General features: G+C 47.4%; 2 protein-coding genes across 2 annotated transcripts; one reads left to right on the top strand and one right to left on the bottom strand.

The window, feature by feature from the left end:
- Positions 1-972: 972 nt before the first annotated feature.
- Positions 973-2,988, bottom strand: POMK (protein O-mannose kinase). The gene is made up of 2 exons (XM_065690139.1): positions 2,392-2,988; positions 973-1,913 (listed from the first exon to the last, which is right to left on the bottom strand). The coding sequence occupies exons 1-2, from the start codon at positions 2,677-2,679 to the stop codon at positions 1,140-1,142; spliced, it is 1,062 nt and encodes a 353-aa protein (XP_065546211.1). The 5' UTR covers positions 2,680-2,988; the 3' UTR covers positions 973-1,139.
- Positions 2,989-3,027: 39 nt separating this feature from the next.
- HGSNAT (heparan-alpha-glucosaminide N-acetyltransferase) lies at positions 3,028-15,350 on the top strand. The gene is made up of 17 exons (XM_065690134.1): positions 3,028-3,255; positions 3,472-3,611; positions 4,129-4,250; positions 5,244-5,313; positions 5,908-5,977; positions 7,054-7,160; positions 7,632-7,708; positions 8,339-8,369; positions 9,255-9,415; positions 9,778-9,893; positions 10,595-10,716; positions 11,106-11,232; positions 11,377-11,463; positions 12,644-12,721; positions 12,839-12,909; positions 13,053-13,165; positions 14,153-15,350. Exons 1-17 carry the CDS (start codon positions 3,028-3,030, stop codon positions 14,332-14,334), a joined length of 1,902 nt encoding a protein of 633 aa, XP_065546206.1. The 3' UTR covers positions 14,335-15,350.
- Positions 15,351-15,384: the final 34 nt, after the last annotated feature.

Raw genomic sequence — 15,384 nt, 5'->3', positions numbered from 1 at the left:
ACCAGGGAAACAAGTATATCCCAATCCCACCAAACAGAGCCTACTGCTGGGTTAAGGCATTGTTATTCTTCCTCTCCAGCTGTTGGTACAGGCTGTAACATCCATGTAGGTACCAAAAGCTTTCTCTTAAACACACTGAAGCAGCCTTTCTCTGTGCTTAATAGGCTTTCACTTCAGACCCAATAGAGTTGTATGCTCTGGATATAGGTCTTTTCCAAAGCTTATGTTTAATGCTCATTGCTCTAGCAGGAAGTCACGTTCTCCTTCAGTTCCTTGTTCTTCCTCACTTTGATCAAGTCATGATGCCACTCAGCAAAGATAAGTGAATGAAAAATAAGACATGCTTCAGCTCTCTTCCAAAGTGCTCAGGATTTCTGTGGATTAAAGATTTACAGCTTCATCTCCAAAGAGCCCATCTGAGAATACCATGGGGCAGAGGCTTGAAAACCAAGAGCGCACGTCTGTAAGCATTCCCTACAGGATCTGCATCATCTGCTGGATTACAAAGTGGCCACATGCTTGCTGGTGCGGGATATGGGGCCCACAGAGCAATGGCAGTACAGCTTCAAAAAAACAAGCTATTCCCCATCCATCAGGGAGAGACTGCTGTTGTGGCTCTGGCATTGGGGTTCACTAAAGTCCGACGTGAACTCGAGTACCCTCATCTGAGTGACCACTGCTTTTACTCCACGGGGAAGTGAGTGAGTGCTTTATGGGTAAAGACATGGGCCAAAGCCACAGGAATCAGCACAAGGCTTGTGTGGGGCATGTCATGGTCTCTGCTCTCCACTTCTCTGCCAAGCAGTTTAAGTGGAGCAGTACTTTAACTCTTTTCCTGTATTTTTGTTAAAAGAGTTTTTGTGTAAATGTTGCTAAAGAAAATGTATTATTCCTTAAGAAACAAACTTCCCCCCACACCCACACAACTTCAATTTTGACCCTCCTCTTCCAATGATAGATTAAACAGACCAATGGGAGTCTTACAGAGCTCCACCATTGCCTGGATTTATTATTTTTTTAATCAAGAGGTACAAGTTCAGTTGTTCTTTTCTGTTTTAGGGACAGAGATTTTGCCCTTCAGGTAAGCTACATAAATAGGAAGGACATCAACTTCAGTATGTTGTTTGTCTCACGATTAACTATAACATTTCTCTAGTACCAGGCATGGCTGTCTCCCGAATAAGCAGAGTTAAAACCTTCCTGTAGGTATCTAAGACCTCTTGGGCAGAAGGCCTTTCAGCTGGGTCCTTCTTCTTACATGCTGCATGGATGTCAAACAAATGCAGTCTCACAATGTCACTTCCTTCAACATGGCCCAAGAAGAAATTGGAGACATCTGGGATTTTCCAGATGTCTGTTTTCTCATCGTAGGGTGGCATGAGGTCATCCTCAAACGGCACCTCTTCTCCATAGGGCCAATGCTGCTCAGGAGCTACAAACTCGCCCTGGAGCTCCCGATGACCACACTTCACCAGCCTGCCAGCACTCCTGTTCACAAGAGGCAAAGCGTCCAAATCATTCACCAGGACATGAAAGTCACTTGTTAGGAGATATTGAGAGAGGACCTTGTCCAGGTCATTCGAGTCACACATCACTAAGGTGCCCAGAGGGCTACTGTGCAGGTACCGAATGATGCTCACATAGTCTATAGCCAGCATCAGCCTGCGATGCCAGGTGTTCATCCCCTTGTACCTGGGGATGTGAAGAGTTTCATTCAGACCCCTCAGAGACCCTAGAGGATGGTACTCGGTGAGGATTGTGAACTGCTGCTCACAGTAGCCAAGCAGCCGGACAACGTGCTTGCTCTGAAGAGCTTTCAGCATCTTCAGTCCGTGGAGAAAGTCCTCCTTCAGCTCTGGGTTGGTGAGCTGTGAAAGGACCACTTTGTTTTCCTTCCACTCGGAGAGGAAGACCTGAGAACACACGAGAGACACATAAGATGTGGAGAGCCTTCTTCCACCAGTTGACCTTTGAGTGACCTGCTTAGTCACAACCTCGAACCAATCACCAGTCACAGTCAAGCCTTTAGGTAAGGCCGTGTACCTGCCACCGCAAGCCCGTACTGACAGATGTCATAATTACATCACGGCTTCCTAAGTTGTCTTTGGAATGGGCAATGCAGATGGATTAAATTATTTCACACTACCCAACCAGCCAGTCTTACTCTGCCATAACTGTACCACACTCATCCCATCTCTGTGATTTTGCTTGTGTGGCTGGATGTCGTTCACTGTCAGGGAGGTAGACCTGGTCACGCTCTCCTGCGTGTTCTTTGCACCTTATTGGTAGCCATATGTCTACGATCATGAGCTGTTGTGAGGATACTTAATTAGCCAGCAAACAGTGAAAGCTCTTCATCCACAGGACAGAAGAAAGGAAAACCAAACTCACCTTTTTCACAGCACCTTCACCAACACACTTGAGCTTCCTGACTTCCCTATTCATGGCTTCACAGGAGAGCCACGGGGAACAATTCTTCACCGTTCCCAGTTTGAAGTACCCAAAAGGGCAGAGGCTGGGGTCTGTTTCGCCGCGTCCCAAAGAGCTGTAAAACTTGTTGAGGTACAGGTAGAGAAGGGCATTAAGGAGCAGGACAGCCACAAGCAGTAACACCAATGAGCTGGAGGACACCTCCCTGGGAAGAAACTCCCTCCTAACAAAGTGCGGTTTCTTTTCCATGGCCGTGCCTTCTGCATCCTCCGCGGCAAACGGAGGCTGAGCGGGACCCTCTTCCCAGCCCGGGGGTGAGCGCCTCGGGGGCTGTGTCACTGCAGCCCTGCGCCTGCAGCCTACACGGAAGGCCACGCGTGGCAGCGCCCTACGCTAACAGCGGTTGGAGCTCGGCGCTCGCCTCGCCGCTCATCCTCCCGGTTACCTGAGCGGGATGGCCCCGGCTGGGCCGCCCCGGGCAGGGCCGCTGACCCCGGAACGCCCGGCACCCTCGGGGAGGGGGCAGCACCGAGCGCGCTTCCCGGCCGCGCAGGGCGGCGGTGGCGGCGGCACCGCCCCGGGGCGGAGCGCAGCGACATGGCGGCGGCGGCCGGGCTGGCGGCGGCGGTGGCCGCGGCGCTGGGCGCGCTGCTGATGGCGCCCGGCCTCACGCAGCCGCACAGCGGGGGCCCGCCGGAGGGGAGCGCGGCCGGGGCGGTGGAGCGGCGCCCCCCGGGGCGGATGGACCAGGCCGTGCTGCTCGTCCGCAACGAGCTGCCCGCGCAGGGCCTGCTCCTCGCCGCCCGCTCCGGCTCCTGCCACCAGGTGAGCGGCGGGAGCCGCGTGTGTGTCACCCCCGCGCCCTGCCCCGGGCACCCCTGCCCCGGGGCTCGGCGGCGCCGCTCTGCGCGCCGGGAGGCCCTGCAGCCGAACGGCTCCGGTCAGTCCGCGGCACCTTCCCGTGGGTTGGGCGCGGTGCGAGCGGGCCCGCTTTCACCCGCTGCGGCGCTGATCAGCTCCCTTCGCGCTCCTCTCCCGCAGTGCCTGTATCAGGTCCTCGCGTTCGTGCCACCGAGCAACGGGAGCCTGAGCAAGCCGGGCACGGCGGAGGTAGCGGTGGACACCCAGCATCCGCTCACGCTGCAGCTCAACGGCTCTGTGAGTGACACGGAGCTCTGCAAGTACGTGGCACAGCCCCAGGGAGCATCTGGGTAGCTCTGTGCTGTTTGGGTTTTCTGTTTTGTCGCTTTCTGGGTTTGTGTTCGGTTTCCTTGGAGCCCTGTGGGCACTTGGTGCCTGCTCATAACCTTTTTCCTGACTGTTCAGAGTGCAGTCTTCCCCCTGCTGCTGTAATTGTGGCATACGTTGCAATTGTGCTGACAAGATGTAGGCACCAGCAGGAGCTGAAACGGTGTGTGTGGAGACAGCATGTGCCCGTGCCTGGTTTCTCTTGCAGAGTGTGGCTCACGAAGACGGGTGATGTAGTAGGCAGTACATGTGTGGTAATGCATCTGTGTTGGGCAAGGGACGGTGATGGCAAAGGCAGAGCCAGGCAGCGCCTTGGTAGATCACGCTGTTAGGCCAGGTTTTCGGCTTGCCTTTTGTACAAGCATCCAGGTTTACAGGCCGAGATGCTGCTGTGATACCTGCACGTAGCAATGATGGCTCAGCAAGTTCTGTTTCCTTTATCCTTTGCAGGATTCAGTATCATTTTGGAGAGTTTGGCAATTATTCCCTCGTGGTAAAGACCCTAAGTACGAGCACCAAAACTGTTTCTTGTGACCTAGTCATCAATGAAGGCCCTGTCAACAGCTATCTCCGTATGTAATCCTCTGTTTTCCCCTTCCTTTCGACAACTTGCATGTCTCCCAGCGGAACCAACTTCCTAACGAAGCCTGTACAGCTACTTGTGCTGTGCCGAAGATGTGCTATGGGCTTGCCTCTCTTCTCTCTCAGCATCTCACCTCCTTATGTTTTATACACCCACCTTGGGGCCCTTACTAGAATCAGGCCTCTTCACATGACATACTGTACAACCACAACCTTTTTGCAGCAGGGGTTAGCCCAGAAAAATCAGTGGGTATGTGTCTGGAAAGAGGCATTTTTGTAGTTAGTTCCTGTTTTCCTGCGTGTTAATGTATGTACACACAATCCTTCCTCTTCTTCCCTCTGTCTTCCCTCACAAAATGGGAAACAATTCATGCAGTGTTTGGATTTTTGTTTGTTGCTGTGCTTTTAGTTTTAAGCCTCACATCTTGCGTCTTTGTTCATCTCTTTCCAGGGCTGCTTCGAGCTCTCACCTACATGTCTTCCATTCTTTTCCTTTACATTATTCTTCATATGTATTTCTTCATATATAGGTTATTCTTCAGTCCTTCCAGTTTTCCAGCTGTAAAGAGAAATTGCAAACTTGGGGTATTCCCTTCTCCCATGTCTTCCTTTTCATGTTGAGGCTGTTTCCAATTCTTCAGTTTCTTCTTCAGAATGTATAGCACATCAGCTTTTTTCTCCCGATTGCCTTGTGGTGCAGTGCAGTTTTACTTTGCCTTTTTTTTTAATGCTGAGATGTGTAGTCACGTAGCTGTACTTCAAAACTAACCTGCTTTTGGTTTGGGTTGTTTTGGGGTTTTGTTGTGTTTGTTTGTTTGTTTCTCTGGGACTTGTGCTGGGGCTATGTATTGCATGGAGAAGGTGGTATGATGCTTGATGGGTTGGGCTTTTTGTCATGTTTGTGTCACGCTTGGCCAAGGCCAGGTTACTGAATGGTTTTGTTAGGTCATTTATAGACTTGTGTTTTTTTCTCTTTCATGCAGCTATTCTCTTTGCTTTCCTGGTTTACACGGGGACCCTCACTATCCTGATTGTTGGACGCCTTTTGATGAAGTAAGTATAACAGTATTGTAGCTGTTCCTTGCATGTGAAGTAGGGGCCACCAGTTTAAAAACACATGTCATGGTGTGTTAGTGCTTTGGAGTCTCAGTGTAGCCCTGTTACCTGGTTGCCATGTATAAGGTAAGCTGTGGTAGCTGTCCATGTGACAATGAATAGAGTGATGTGATTTCCCTTGGGGCATACCTTGCAGCCTTCTGAACTTGTGTGCACAGGGGTTACTGCAGACCCTGCCTCATGCTCCTGTGACTTGTGCCTGGGTCTAGCCCTCAATCAGCAGTACAAGGCAGCAGGACATGAGTGTGTGTGGCATGTGCAGCCTTCCATCCTGTGTACTGGGTGATGTGAGTCCTCCCTGCCTGCAAACAACCTGAGGATAAAGCCCCCGAAACCTGAGCTTGTGGCAGTGTTATAACAGGTGAACCTCACTGAGGTCCCAGGTGCTGGCTGAACCTCAGTACTGTGTGTAGGAGCTGGGAAAACAGACACAGGGACTGTCCCAACTTTTGATTTACAGTTGATGTTAAGATGAATTTGGCTATAAAGTACTTGTTTTGTTTTGTGTTTTAAACTGCTTCTAATTCTCAGAATTCATGCAGTCAGGAACTGGGTTTACAAGAAACTGAACCCCAGAGAAACCGATCGTCTGATTAATTCTGTGAGTGACCACAGTATCTTTAATCTGCATTCTGTAGTGTTTCACCTCTAAGGAACATACACTATCTGGATATCTGAGCTTGTTTATTACTAATCATGTTCTGCTTTGAGCATGTTTCCCTTGGCAAAGCCTCTATTGATGTCAGACAGGCAATTTTATGTCAATGGAGAGTGCTAGGCTGGTTTTGCACACAAGTTTAGTGGCTTCCCAGTAGAGCTATTGAAAGTCTTGGACATACAGCTTTGTGCTCTCTCTAGTTCCCTTGAAGCAAACATGTTCCCTTCTGACACAGTCAGTGTGACGGAAGGGAAGAAATGCCTGCCTTCATGTCTGCTTCCAGCACAGTAGGAATTCTAGCAGGATCTATACTAAAGTCAGGATTTCTCTGGCAGCCCTAGAGCTGGCATTTCTATGTGAGTTGTGTTTTGTGCTAGCATATAGGTAGATCCTCACAGTCTGGGCTTCACTTCTAGGAGGTCCAAACCTGTCTAGAATCAAAACATTTGGGAGTCGGCTTTACAGGAATTCTTGTTCATTTGCATAGCTGTGTTAAAGGTTTGTCTGCTTCTTTATGCTGTCACTGGGACTGACCGGAGTGATGTAGGGAACGTGATTGTAAAGAAGCCACTCTGGCATTTGAAAGGATTAATTTTCTGCTGGTTTAACTCTCTGAACAGTGTAGTGTCAGACAGGTGCTGGTTGGATGGATCCTGTTTGAGAATCAGCAGCTGGATCTGTTCAGCTCTATTATAAAGCATCACTCAGAGTGATGGCAAGCATGTGGCCAATTGGACTGGACCCAGATCTCATGAATCTCAAACACAGGCTCTTTTCAGTGCATTGTTGTTTTCACCCTGGTCAAAGGTAGAGTGCAGAACATCTGCAAATATCATTGCAGTATGGCGAAGCCATGAGCAGGTTAGAAGTAGCGAGTGGGGAAGCAAAAGGATAAAGAAGATGGGGAGAGCAAAGAGAAAGGCAGTAGGGGAATGTTGGCTGTTTGCTGACCTCTGTTCCTTGACCTCAGCTGATGCAGCTGCTGACTTGCCCTTCGTGTGTCTGGTTTGTTCCCGAAGGAGCTCGGGTCCCCGAACACAGCAGACTCCGTTAGCAGTGATCTCACCCCGCATTTGTGGAGCACAGCCTCCCGGCAGCGGCTGCGTTCCCTGGACACATTCCGAGGGTGAGCATAAGACCTTGCTCAGATGTAACTCTTCCAATGGGAATGAGATCTTTCCAATGGCGGTTGGACAGTGTACAGAAATATATAGCAGATGGACAGTTCAAGGGGGTCTGTTTTACTTGGAAGATAATCAAGGTTTGAGTTCTTGGATTTTCCAAAACACTTTGCAGTTGATCTAGTTTGAAGCAATATTAAAGTTGTGGCAGAGGGAGGAAAAGAGCAACATACGTTCAGCATGAAAATGCTATGTGAAAGAGCTTACTTTGGTTTACCACCACCCATGATCTCTGAAATGCTGCTTCCTAGTTGGCAAAGCTCAAGACTTTGTGCATAATCTTGCTTTAAAAATAAAATAAACCAGATCTCACAGTTATAAATGTTTTAATGGGGGTAAACACTGACTTTGTGTTCATGTATATGTAGTTCATCGACATGCGATACTTTGTGTGTGTTTTTAACTTGTCTTTTCAGGCTCTCTCTTATAATTATGGTGTTCGTTAACTATGGAGGAGGAAAATACTGGTTCTTCAAACACGAGAGTTGGAATGGTAAAGTACAATTGAGACAGTTGATCTGCATTTTAGCTGCAGCAGTACCTAGATATGGTTGGCGTTGCAGATGCTGCAGCGAGCTGTTGCTCAGCTGAAGACTTAGGCTAAGACACTGTGCCAGGTTGCCTTAGCCAGGTATCTGGCCTATTAGGTTAATGAGCAAAGCCATGTGTAGCCCTACTCATCACACAGTGACGGGGTGGTTTCACATCACAGTCTATGTCTTGCCTTTTCAGTTTTGACACAGGTTCACAATTTTAACTTTCTATGTTGTTTAATGGCCACAGTTAAGCTGATGGTGCTTGATGCTGCACAAACAACACCTTGATAGGCAAGCTGCTAGGGAAGAGGTCAGGCATTGTGCTGCCCTAGTGGAGAACAGCAAGGATCCCATCCCTGAGATCTTTCCCAAGACACAGCGATCAGTTCTGACCCTGTTTTTGAAGAATGGTAAAAGCAGTGAAGCAAGATGGTTAGCTCTTTGTAAGTTTTATTTATAACATGTTTTAGATTTGGGGCATCAAATAATTGGCAAGCAGCCTGCAGGTCCTGTGGAAACTCAACAATCATGTTCAAATTTAGGGAGGGTTTGAGTGAAGTAATGTATTCCTTTGTATTTCTCTGTAGGATTAACAGTGGCAGATCTGGTGTTTCCATGGTAAGTCTTCCTGAAGAGCAGTCTTGTGTCAAGTGATTCTGTATGTGAAAAGTTGCAAGGAGAACATTGTGTGCACCTTGCCTCCATGTGGAAATGTATTTAGAGGTGAATTTGCGTTGAAGGGTTGATAGGAAGCTGCTCCCCCAGATAACAGCATCACCCTTATGATCCAGTAGTAGAGCTGAGTGCTTTCTGCCCACCACACATCCTCCTTCCTTCCCCCCACAGTGTTAGTAGGAGGTCCAAGGTTATCCTTTCAGTGGAAGTGGAGTATCCCTGAGGAGCTCATTGCCACACTATTGTGTTGAAGGTGATCAATCTGGCAAGATTCAAAGCTGGACTGATGTGTGTCCAGAGGTAAAACAGCCAAGGGAATTTGGGATTAAGCTGATGTCTCAATAACCAGAGGATGGTCTTATGCGGAAACAATTATCCTGCCTGCCCCTAGCATGCTTCTCTAAGATACCGACCAGCTGTGGGCTACTCCTGGAGCTGGGCTTGGACTGTGAGCCCAATCTAGAGGGGAGGAGCATGTCAGTTCTGAATTTGAATCAGATTTGCAGCTTGTGTTTCACTGCTCTGAGGATGCTGATATAATTTGGGGTAGTGGAAGTTTTGGCAGCATATGCACTGCTGCAAAAAGACTAGAATGCAGCTACTTCCCTGACCTTTATTGCCCCAACTGACTACTCAAAGAGGTGGAAAAGTCCCATCATGCAAGCTCAGTTGTCTGGGAATTCCTAGCAATCGGTTGTCCAGTTTCACTTAATGCATGCATTGCTGTTGGGCCAGTGCAGGCTACTCTCTTAACTTTAGTGTTTGCTGTCATGCACGTGTGTGATGGGACATCTGCCAGCTCTATTTCCTATCTGCTCTGTTCTCCAGGTTTGTGTTCATCATGGGGACATCGATATCATTGTCACTGAGCTCCATGCTGAGGTGGGGAAGTTCCAAGCAGAAGGTGCTTGGGAAAATCCTCTGGAGGAGTTTGCTGCTAATCCTGCTGGGAATCATAGTTGTGAATCCCAATTACTGCCTTGGACCATGTGAGTGGCGCTTGCTCTTTTCCTTGCATTCCTGCAGCTGTTCCCACCTCCTTGGCTGGTCTGTTGGGAAAACAGTGTCAACTTTGCTGTACTGACTGGTTGCATGGAGGCAGTTTGATGGTATTCTATAGAGTGCTCTTCAGCTCTGCACCAGTGCAGTTCTCTCTGACCCGTGTGCTGACCACTGTTTATCACCTTAGTGCTGACTGTCCCAGGGTTGTGATTCCAGAAAGTGGGGTGGCAGAGTGGAGGTGTCCTGTGTACCTGCAATGGGTCTCGGCTCTCCCTGGAGAAAGGTAACTTTCCTATTTACTAAAGATGCCCTGTCTGTTCCTTTTCCTTGTTGCTTGCATGTTTTCCAGTGTCATGGGATAATCTGCGTGTTCCTGGGGTGCTCCAGAGGCTGGGATTCGCATACCTTGTGATCGCTGCTCTTGAACTCCTGTGTACAAGAGCTGGTGCTGAGAGTGGGACCTTGGTGAGTTATGTGGGGAGATGACAAGTGATAATCAAGTAGGGTTTAGGAGCCTTTGCTCTTGTTTGGGCAGAAAGGAGCACATGAGAAATGAAGAGAAAACACATAGCATTTTACCTGATGTGTAGTGCAGTGTGACCTGGCAAAAATTCCAGGGAACATGCACCCTTCAGTGTCCCATAGTGCATTTTGCCACATCTAGGTTTGCTGTATTTAAAGATTTCACTGATTCATTCAGATGGTGCTTGGAAGCAGGCATTCCCAGGCACTTCTGATGACATTCCACTGCCAAGGGACCCCAGGGACAGGCATCTGTATGCTGAGTCCTGTGGCTTGCGTTTTGTCCGGTTAATTTTGGCAGTGTTTTTTCACAGCAGGGGAAAGTAATACTGCTTCTTGGCCTTTCTGGAGCCTGCTCTCCCAAAAGGCTTTTGTTGCGCTCATGAATCAAAATTCCTTCTGACATTTTCCAAGCTCAAAAACATTGTGGGCTTTTGTTTTGATTTGTTTCTTCACCTCCCCCAAGTAACTAAGTGTCTGGAAGTTGTTTGTGAAGATGAAAGGTCTATTGGTAGAGCCCAGTTTTGAAATGACAATGGCTCCTTCTTATATCTGGGGGACTGCTTGCCAGGAAGCACAGGATGTCCCTAGGGGCATGGTTTTTACTTGCCAGCTAATACCCCATTCCCTCCATCTCTGTGCAGGAGACACTGTGTCCTGCTCTGCAGGATATTCTCCCCTACTGGCCACAGTGGATTTTCATTCTGATGTTAGAAGCAATTTGGCTCTGCCTGACCTTTTTGTTACCAGTGCCAGGTTGTCCAAGGTAAGACTGTGCACCCAGACTATTTTCTATGGGGCATCAGATTGTTTTACTTCTACTGAGTAGAGAATAGACTTTATTAGCCATAGGGAAAGTATGAGGAGGAGGGCTTTTACACCAGGAGGGTTAAAGGGAAGCATTCATCATGTGAAAAAGCTTTACTTTGGTACCAAAGTACAAGGTATTATAAAGGTGACATCATTGTTCCTTTTTATTTAAAGAAGAGGATTTAAAATCTCCATGAGGTCTGTGTCATGCAGGGCCTGTGTTTCACTGTGTGCCTCTGGCCAGGGAAAACATGGAGCATTGAGTATTTTGGGCCAGTGGGTCAGCTGCTGTGAAGTTGGGGTGTACCAACACTTTGCGCCATAACCTGTTTCTTTTTGTCCTAGGGGCTATCTAGGTCCTGGGGGCATTGGAGACTTTGGGAACTATCCCAACTGCACTGGAGGAGCGGCTGGTTACATTGATCGTTTGCTGCTTGGAGAAAAGCATATATATCAGCATCCCTCTTCAAGTGTAAGTAGCTTTTGGTTTGCAGTATGTAGCCACAGGTCAGCCCTGAACATAGCTGTCAGAAAGAGCTTGGGAATGGTACATGTAGGAGGATGGAAGGGAAGATCGGTTGCTCAGGTGTCCTGTAACAACTGTTTTCTCTCTAAGGTGATTTACCAAACAACGATGCCGTATGATCCTGAAGGGATCCTGGGGACCATAAATACCATCTTTATGGCCTTTCTGGGACTGCAGGTACCTCTTGTCTTTCTGGTTCTGTGCTAAAATGGGAAGATCTGAAGGAATCTTGGAAGTGGGGAGGAAGCTTGGGTTTTCTTACTTAAGGCTGAGAGTGGTTCTAACAGAACCTTTTCCAGAACAATGCCCTCAGGCTGACTTAGACTGAGGTGAGTGTCAGAGAAGTGGAACCTAACCTGGCAGTAGCTTTCATTACATAAACTAAGATTTTTCTCTCAGTTTTTGTAAGGGATGAACACAAAAAGTTTGCAGAACATTCACCCAGAACCTTCCTTTGCTTATTTTAAGGTTGTGCTTATGCTGGGAGTAGGCTGGTTCTGCGTGTTGGAAATAGTGCCAAGAGATGCATACACTTCACAGCTTCATTTCAAACATGCAGTTTTAAAGGTCACAGCTGTACATGTTCCCCATTGCTAGTTTTCTGCTGGATGCGCAGTGTTAACTACCTTGTACAGGTGCTGTGGGTGTGCTCACCATCCCAGGCATGAGGGAGGCAGGGGTTCACATTACTGTTGCCAACATCAAAAGCTCACAGCTCACCAATGTGTTTAAAATGGGATATCATGATGCTTTTTGATGCAGTTCTGCTTGGCCACTGCTGTCTCTTCTGTCAGTGCAGGAGCTCCTAACCAAAGTGAAACTCTTGAACTGGGAACGGAATGCTACTGTATGTAGCACTGAGTACAAATTGATGGGGAATCTCTGTGGGGCAGAGGCTGGAACAGCAGTGTGACCCTGGGGAGTGAGTCATCAGGACATGTTTCTAAGTGGGGCATGAAAAGCAGCGTGTGCTGCAGGCCAGGGTGCAGTGTGAGCTGTGGAGAAGCTGTTCTGGCTGGCTGGGGATGGGTGGCATTCCTTCATGCAGTCCTTGCTGAGGGAGATAGAGCTTGAGTCACGTTGTGTTAAGCTAACAAAGTTGCTCATCCCCTTCCTCAGTGTTAATATAGCACGAGAGGGAGAAAAGGTGCACCCACTTCTATTGCATTCTTTTGTTTTCCCCTTCTGTGCCCATTCTTTGCAAAGAGTTCCCATTCTGAGCCTTTCAGCCACTTAGTTGGTATAAATCCTGTTTGTGTTCTGTGTCTTAGCATAGGTGGCTGGCAGCAAATGTATCTGGCTCTTGAAATGTAGTTACATGTAGGGGCATTAATTTTCTGTATTCTTTCTATATTAGGCAGGAAAAATTATCTTGTTCTACAAAGACCAGCACAAACAAATTATGAGTCGGTTTGCCATATGGAGCATTGTGATGGTAAGTCAAATGGATACATAGCTCTTCAACAGACATGTATTTTTATGCAATGCAGACTTAGTTATTTCTGAAACATGTTGCAGTGGCTGCATAAACTTTAGCAACTTTCTATTTCAGGGAATTGTTTCTGCTATCTTAACAAAATGCTCTAAAGAAGATGGATTTATTCCCATAAACAAGAACTTATGGTAAGCAAAGAGACAGATACAACTTTTAGTATGATTTTGTTCAAGTACTATTTTACCTTGAAGAATATTTTGCCTTTCTTATATTGAGATCTGTCCATATCACATAGTTCCTTAAATAATCTTTCTACTGAAAACGTGTGTAGGTCGCTGTCATATGTGACAACCACGAGCTGCTTTGCCTTCATCCTCTTACTGCTGATGTATTACCTTGTGGATGTCAAGAGACTCTGGTCAGGTGCTCCATTTTTCTACCCAGGTCAGTAAAGCCATGGCAGGTAATGTATTCCTTCCAATTCTTTCTGCACTGATTCTACCCTTTTATGTTTTCTTCACTTCCCTTGTCTTTAAAAGAGTTGGGATTTAGAATGAGGTCCTGAAGGGTGCCACTTGAGATGAACCTTTGTGTAGAACTGGGACATTTCAGGTATTTAGGAAGAGGAACTGTCAAGTCTTAAACAAGGGCTGGAAGCTGCTATTGCCCAATGCTTGTTCTCAGTTTGATCTCCAGTTAAGGTCCCAGGGAACAGCTGCCTAGTACCAAGCAAAATACCACAGCTGGTTCGTAGTTGGTTTTGGAAAGGACTGCTGAGACTTGGGTAACCTAATGGGAAACTCAAAGGCCTGTCAGCAGAGTAATACTACTTCTGAAGACAGGGAAGACAAAATCCCCTGGGTAGCTGTGTTAGGTTCTGTCTCTGTTTTTAGATAAGCGTGTCTCCCAAAGCATCCCACTGTGGTTTTAACCACACTGGGCTCTTGGCAAACATCTGAGTACAGAATGCAAACCCACAGCAGAGGGAACCTTTCAGCAGCTCTGGTGTCTGGACAGAGATATGGGTAGGGTGACAGCACAGTATTGCATCTCCTACCAGAAATCTCAGAGCTTTGAAGGGCAGTCAGCATTTGTTTGTGAAGGCAATAGATCTGACCAAATAGGTTGGCACTTGGCCACCCTGAAGACAATAGTAACTGTGATAATTCTCATCAGTAGAATTGCAGGATACTGATTTAGTTGTATTTTGTGTTCAGCATACAGGTTGTCTGTATTTCTTTTCAGTAAATGTTTTGGGGCAGAGAACCCCTCAGTCTGCCTTTGAAAACACGTGCAGCATCTTTGGGGCAACTAACATTAGCTGTTACTGCCTCATTGGCACTCTGTTTCAATAAGCCTGGCATGCCTCTGCCTGCTTACTCTGAAGCAAGCTCATGCCTGCTCTTTCAGATGACCTGTGCTTACTTTCAGGAATGAACTCAATCCTCGTCTACATTGGACATGAAGTGTTTGAAAATTATTTCCCTTTTAAGTGGAAGATGCAAGACAGTCAATCCCACGCAGAGCATCTGACTCAGAACCTCACTGCCACAACACTTTGGGTCGTAATATCCTATGTGCTTTACAGGAGAAGGATATTCTGGAAAATCTGATAGCAGTGGCCAAGGTGTAGCAAGCCTAGGTTCTGACAAGGCAAGTGTATGAGGTGGGTTAGCCTGAAACACTGCCACTTATGCTAGGCTGCATTACTAAAAAGGGATTCTATTTCAAGTTTACAGTGCCATGGACGTTGTCATCAAGATTTTTATGTGACTTAAGGGACAGCATCTTCCTGTTTAGCAAAACCTCAGTTTGCTGCGGTTGCTCTTTCTTTTCTGTACTTTGTAAATATTTTACTGATCTCCCTCCTTCGCCTAGAGAAACTCAACTTATTGCAGCAGTTGGGCGGTCAAGGACAGCCTGACGGTGCTTACAAAGGGAACAGCAAGGGATCTGGGTGGTGACTACAAAATGACACCATGGCAACAATTGTGTCTAACAAGGCACCCCCTAACTCTGGTCAAGGGTTTGTATGTAACCTTTTCACCCACTCTGCCACGCTAGTTACCACCTCACATTTAACTTTGCCATCTTTTTGACTCTGGAACACTGGCAGCATCCTCAGTCCTGCAGTCTGCAGACAGGGAGTGCTCCGGGGCACCTCTGTGCTACAGCGTGCTGTGGAAAGTGGTGACTCAGCTGAGCATTCCTCGCTGTCTTCTTCCAATTTGGTCCTGGATCAAAGCCTAGGTTAAGGATCCTGCTGAAGGTGCTGCCAAAGATCTCTTCTACTGGCTTATTAATCAGGATGCTGCTGCTACAGGTTTGGCAGCCCATCTGTGCACGGTCCGGGCCACTATGTTACACACCTCTAGCATGGATGAGGTCCGAGTTTTATGTGCTGTACTCTAAGAGTGCAGAGAGGCCAATTCCTGTCAACCTGTATCATCACTTGGATGTTACCAAAGTATGATCAAAGCAATCCTCTTTATGAATGGAATCAGAAAACCAGCAGTACAGGTAGAATCCGGCCAAAAAAGGAATAGATAGCAGACCAATTCAATGTATGATAATGTTTTTTTGAAACTCAGGATTTCCACACCAGTGCTAATAAAAAGCCTGAAATGCCCTGCCATGTTCTCTGTGTATGTATAAAGACAAAA

The sequence above is a fragment of the Lathamus discolor genome, chromosome 1 (assembly GCF_037157495.1).
Source record: "Lathamus discolor isolate bLatDis1 chromosome 1, bLatDis1.hap1, whole genome shotgun sequence".
NCBI lineage: Eukaryota > Metazoa > Chordata > Aves > Psittaciformes > Psittacidae > Lathamus > Lathamus discolor.
Note: the sequence above shows the minus strand (reverse complement) of the source record. Positions and strands in the feature narration are given on the sequence as shown.

Excerpts from the sequence above, each read along its gene's own strand:
- HGSNAT (XM_065690134.1), top strand. The coding sequence starts at position 3,028 with ATGGCGGCGGCGGCCGGGCTGGCGGCGGCGGTGGCCGCGGCGCTGGGC. Across the intron at positions 3,256-3,471 it reads GCTCCGGCTCCTGCCACCAG|TGCCTGTATCAGGTCCTCGC; the intron begins GTGAGCGGCGGG and ends CCTCTCCCGCAG. Across the intron at positions 7,709-8,338 it reads CAAACACGAGAGTTGGAATG|GATTAACAGTGGCAGATCTG; the intron begins GTAAAGTACAAT and ends ATTTCTCTGTAG.
- POMK (XM_065690139.1), bottom strand. The coding sequence starts at position 2,679 with ATGGAAAAGAAACCGCACTTTGTTAGGAGGGAGTTTCTTCCCAGGGAG. Across the intron at positions 1,914-2,391 it reads GTGAAGGTGCTGTGAAAAAG|GTCTTCCTCTCCGAGTGGAA; the intron begins GTGAGTTTGGTT and ends GTGTGTTCTCAG.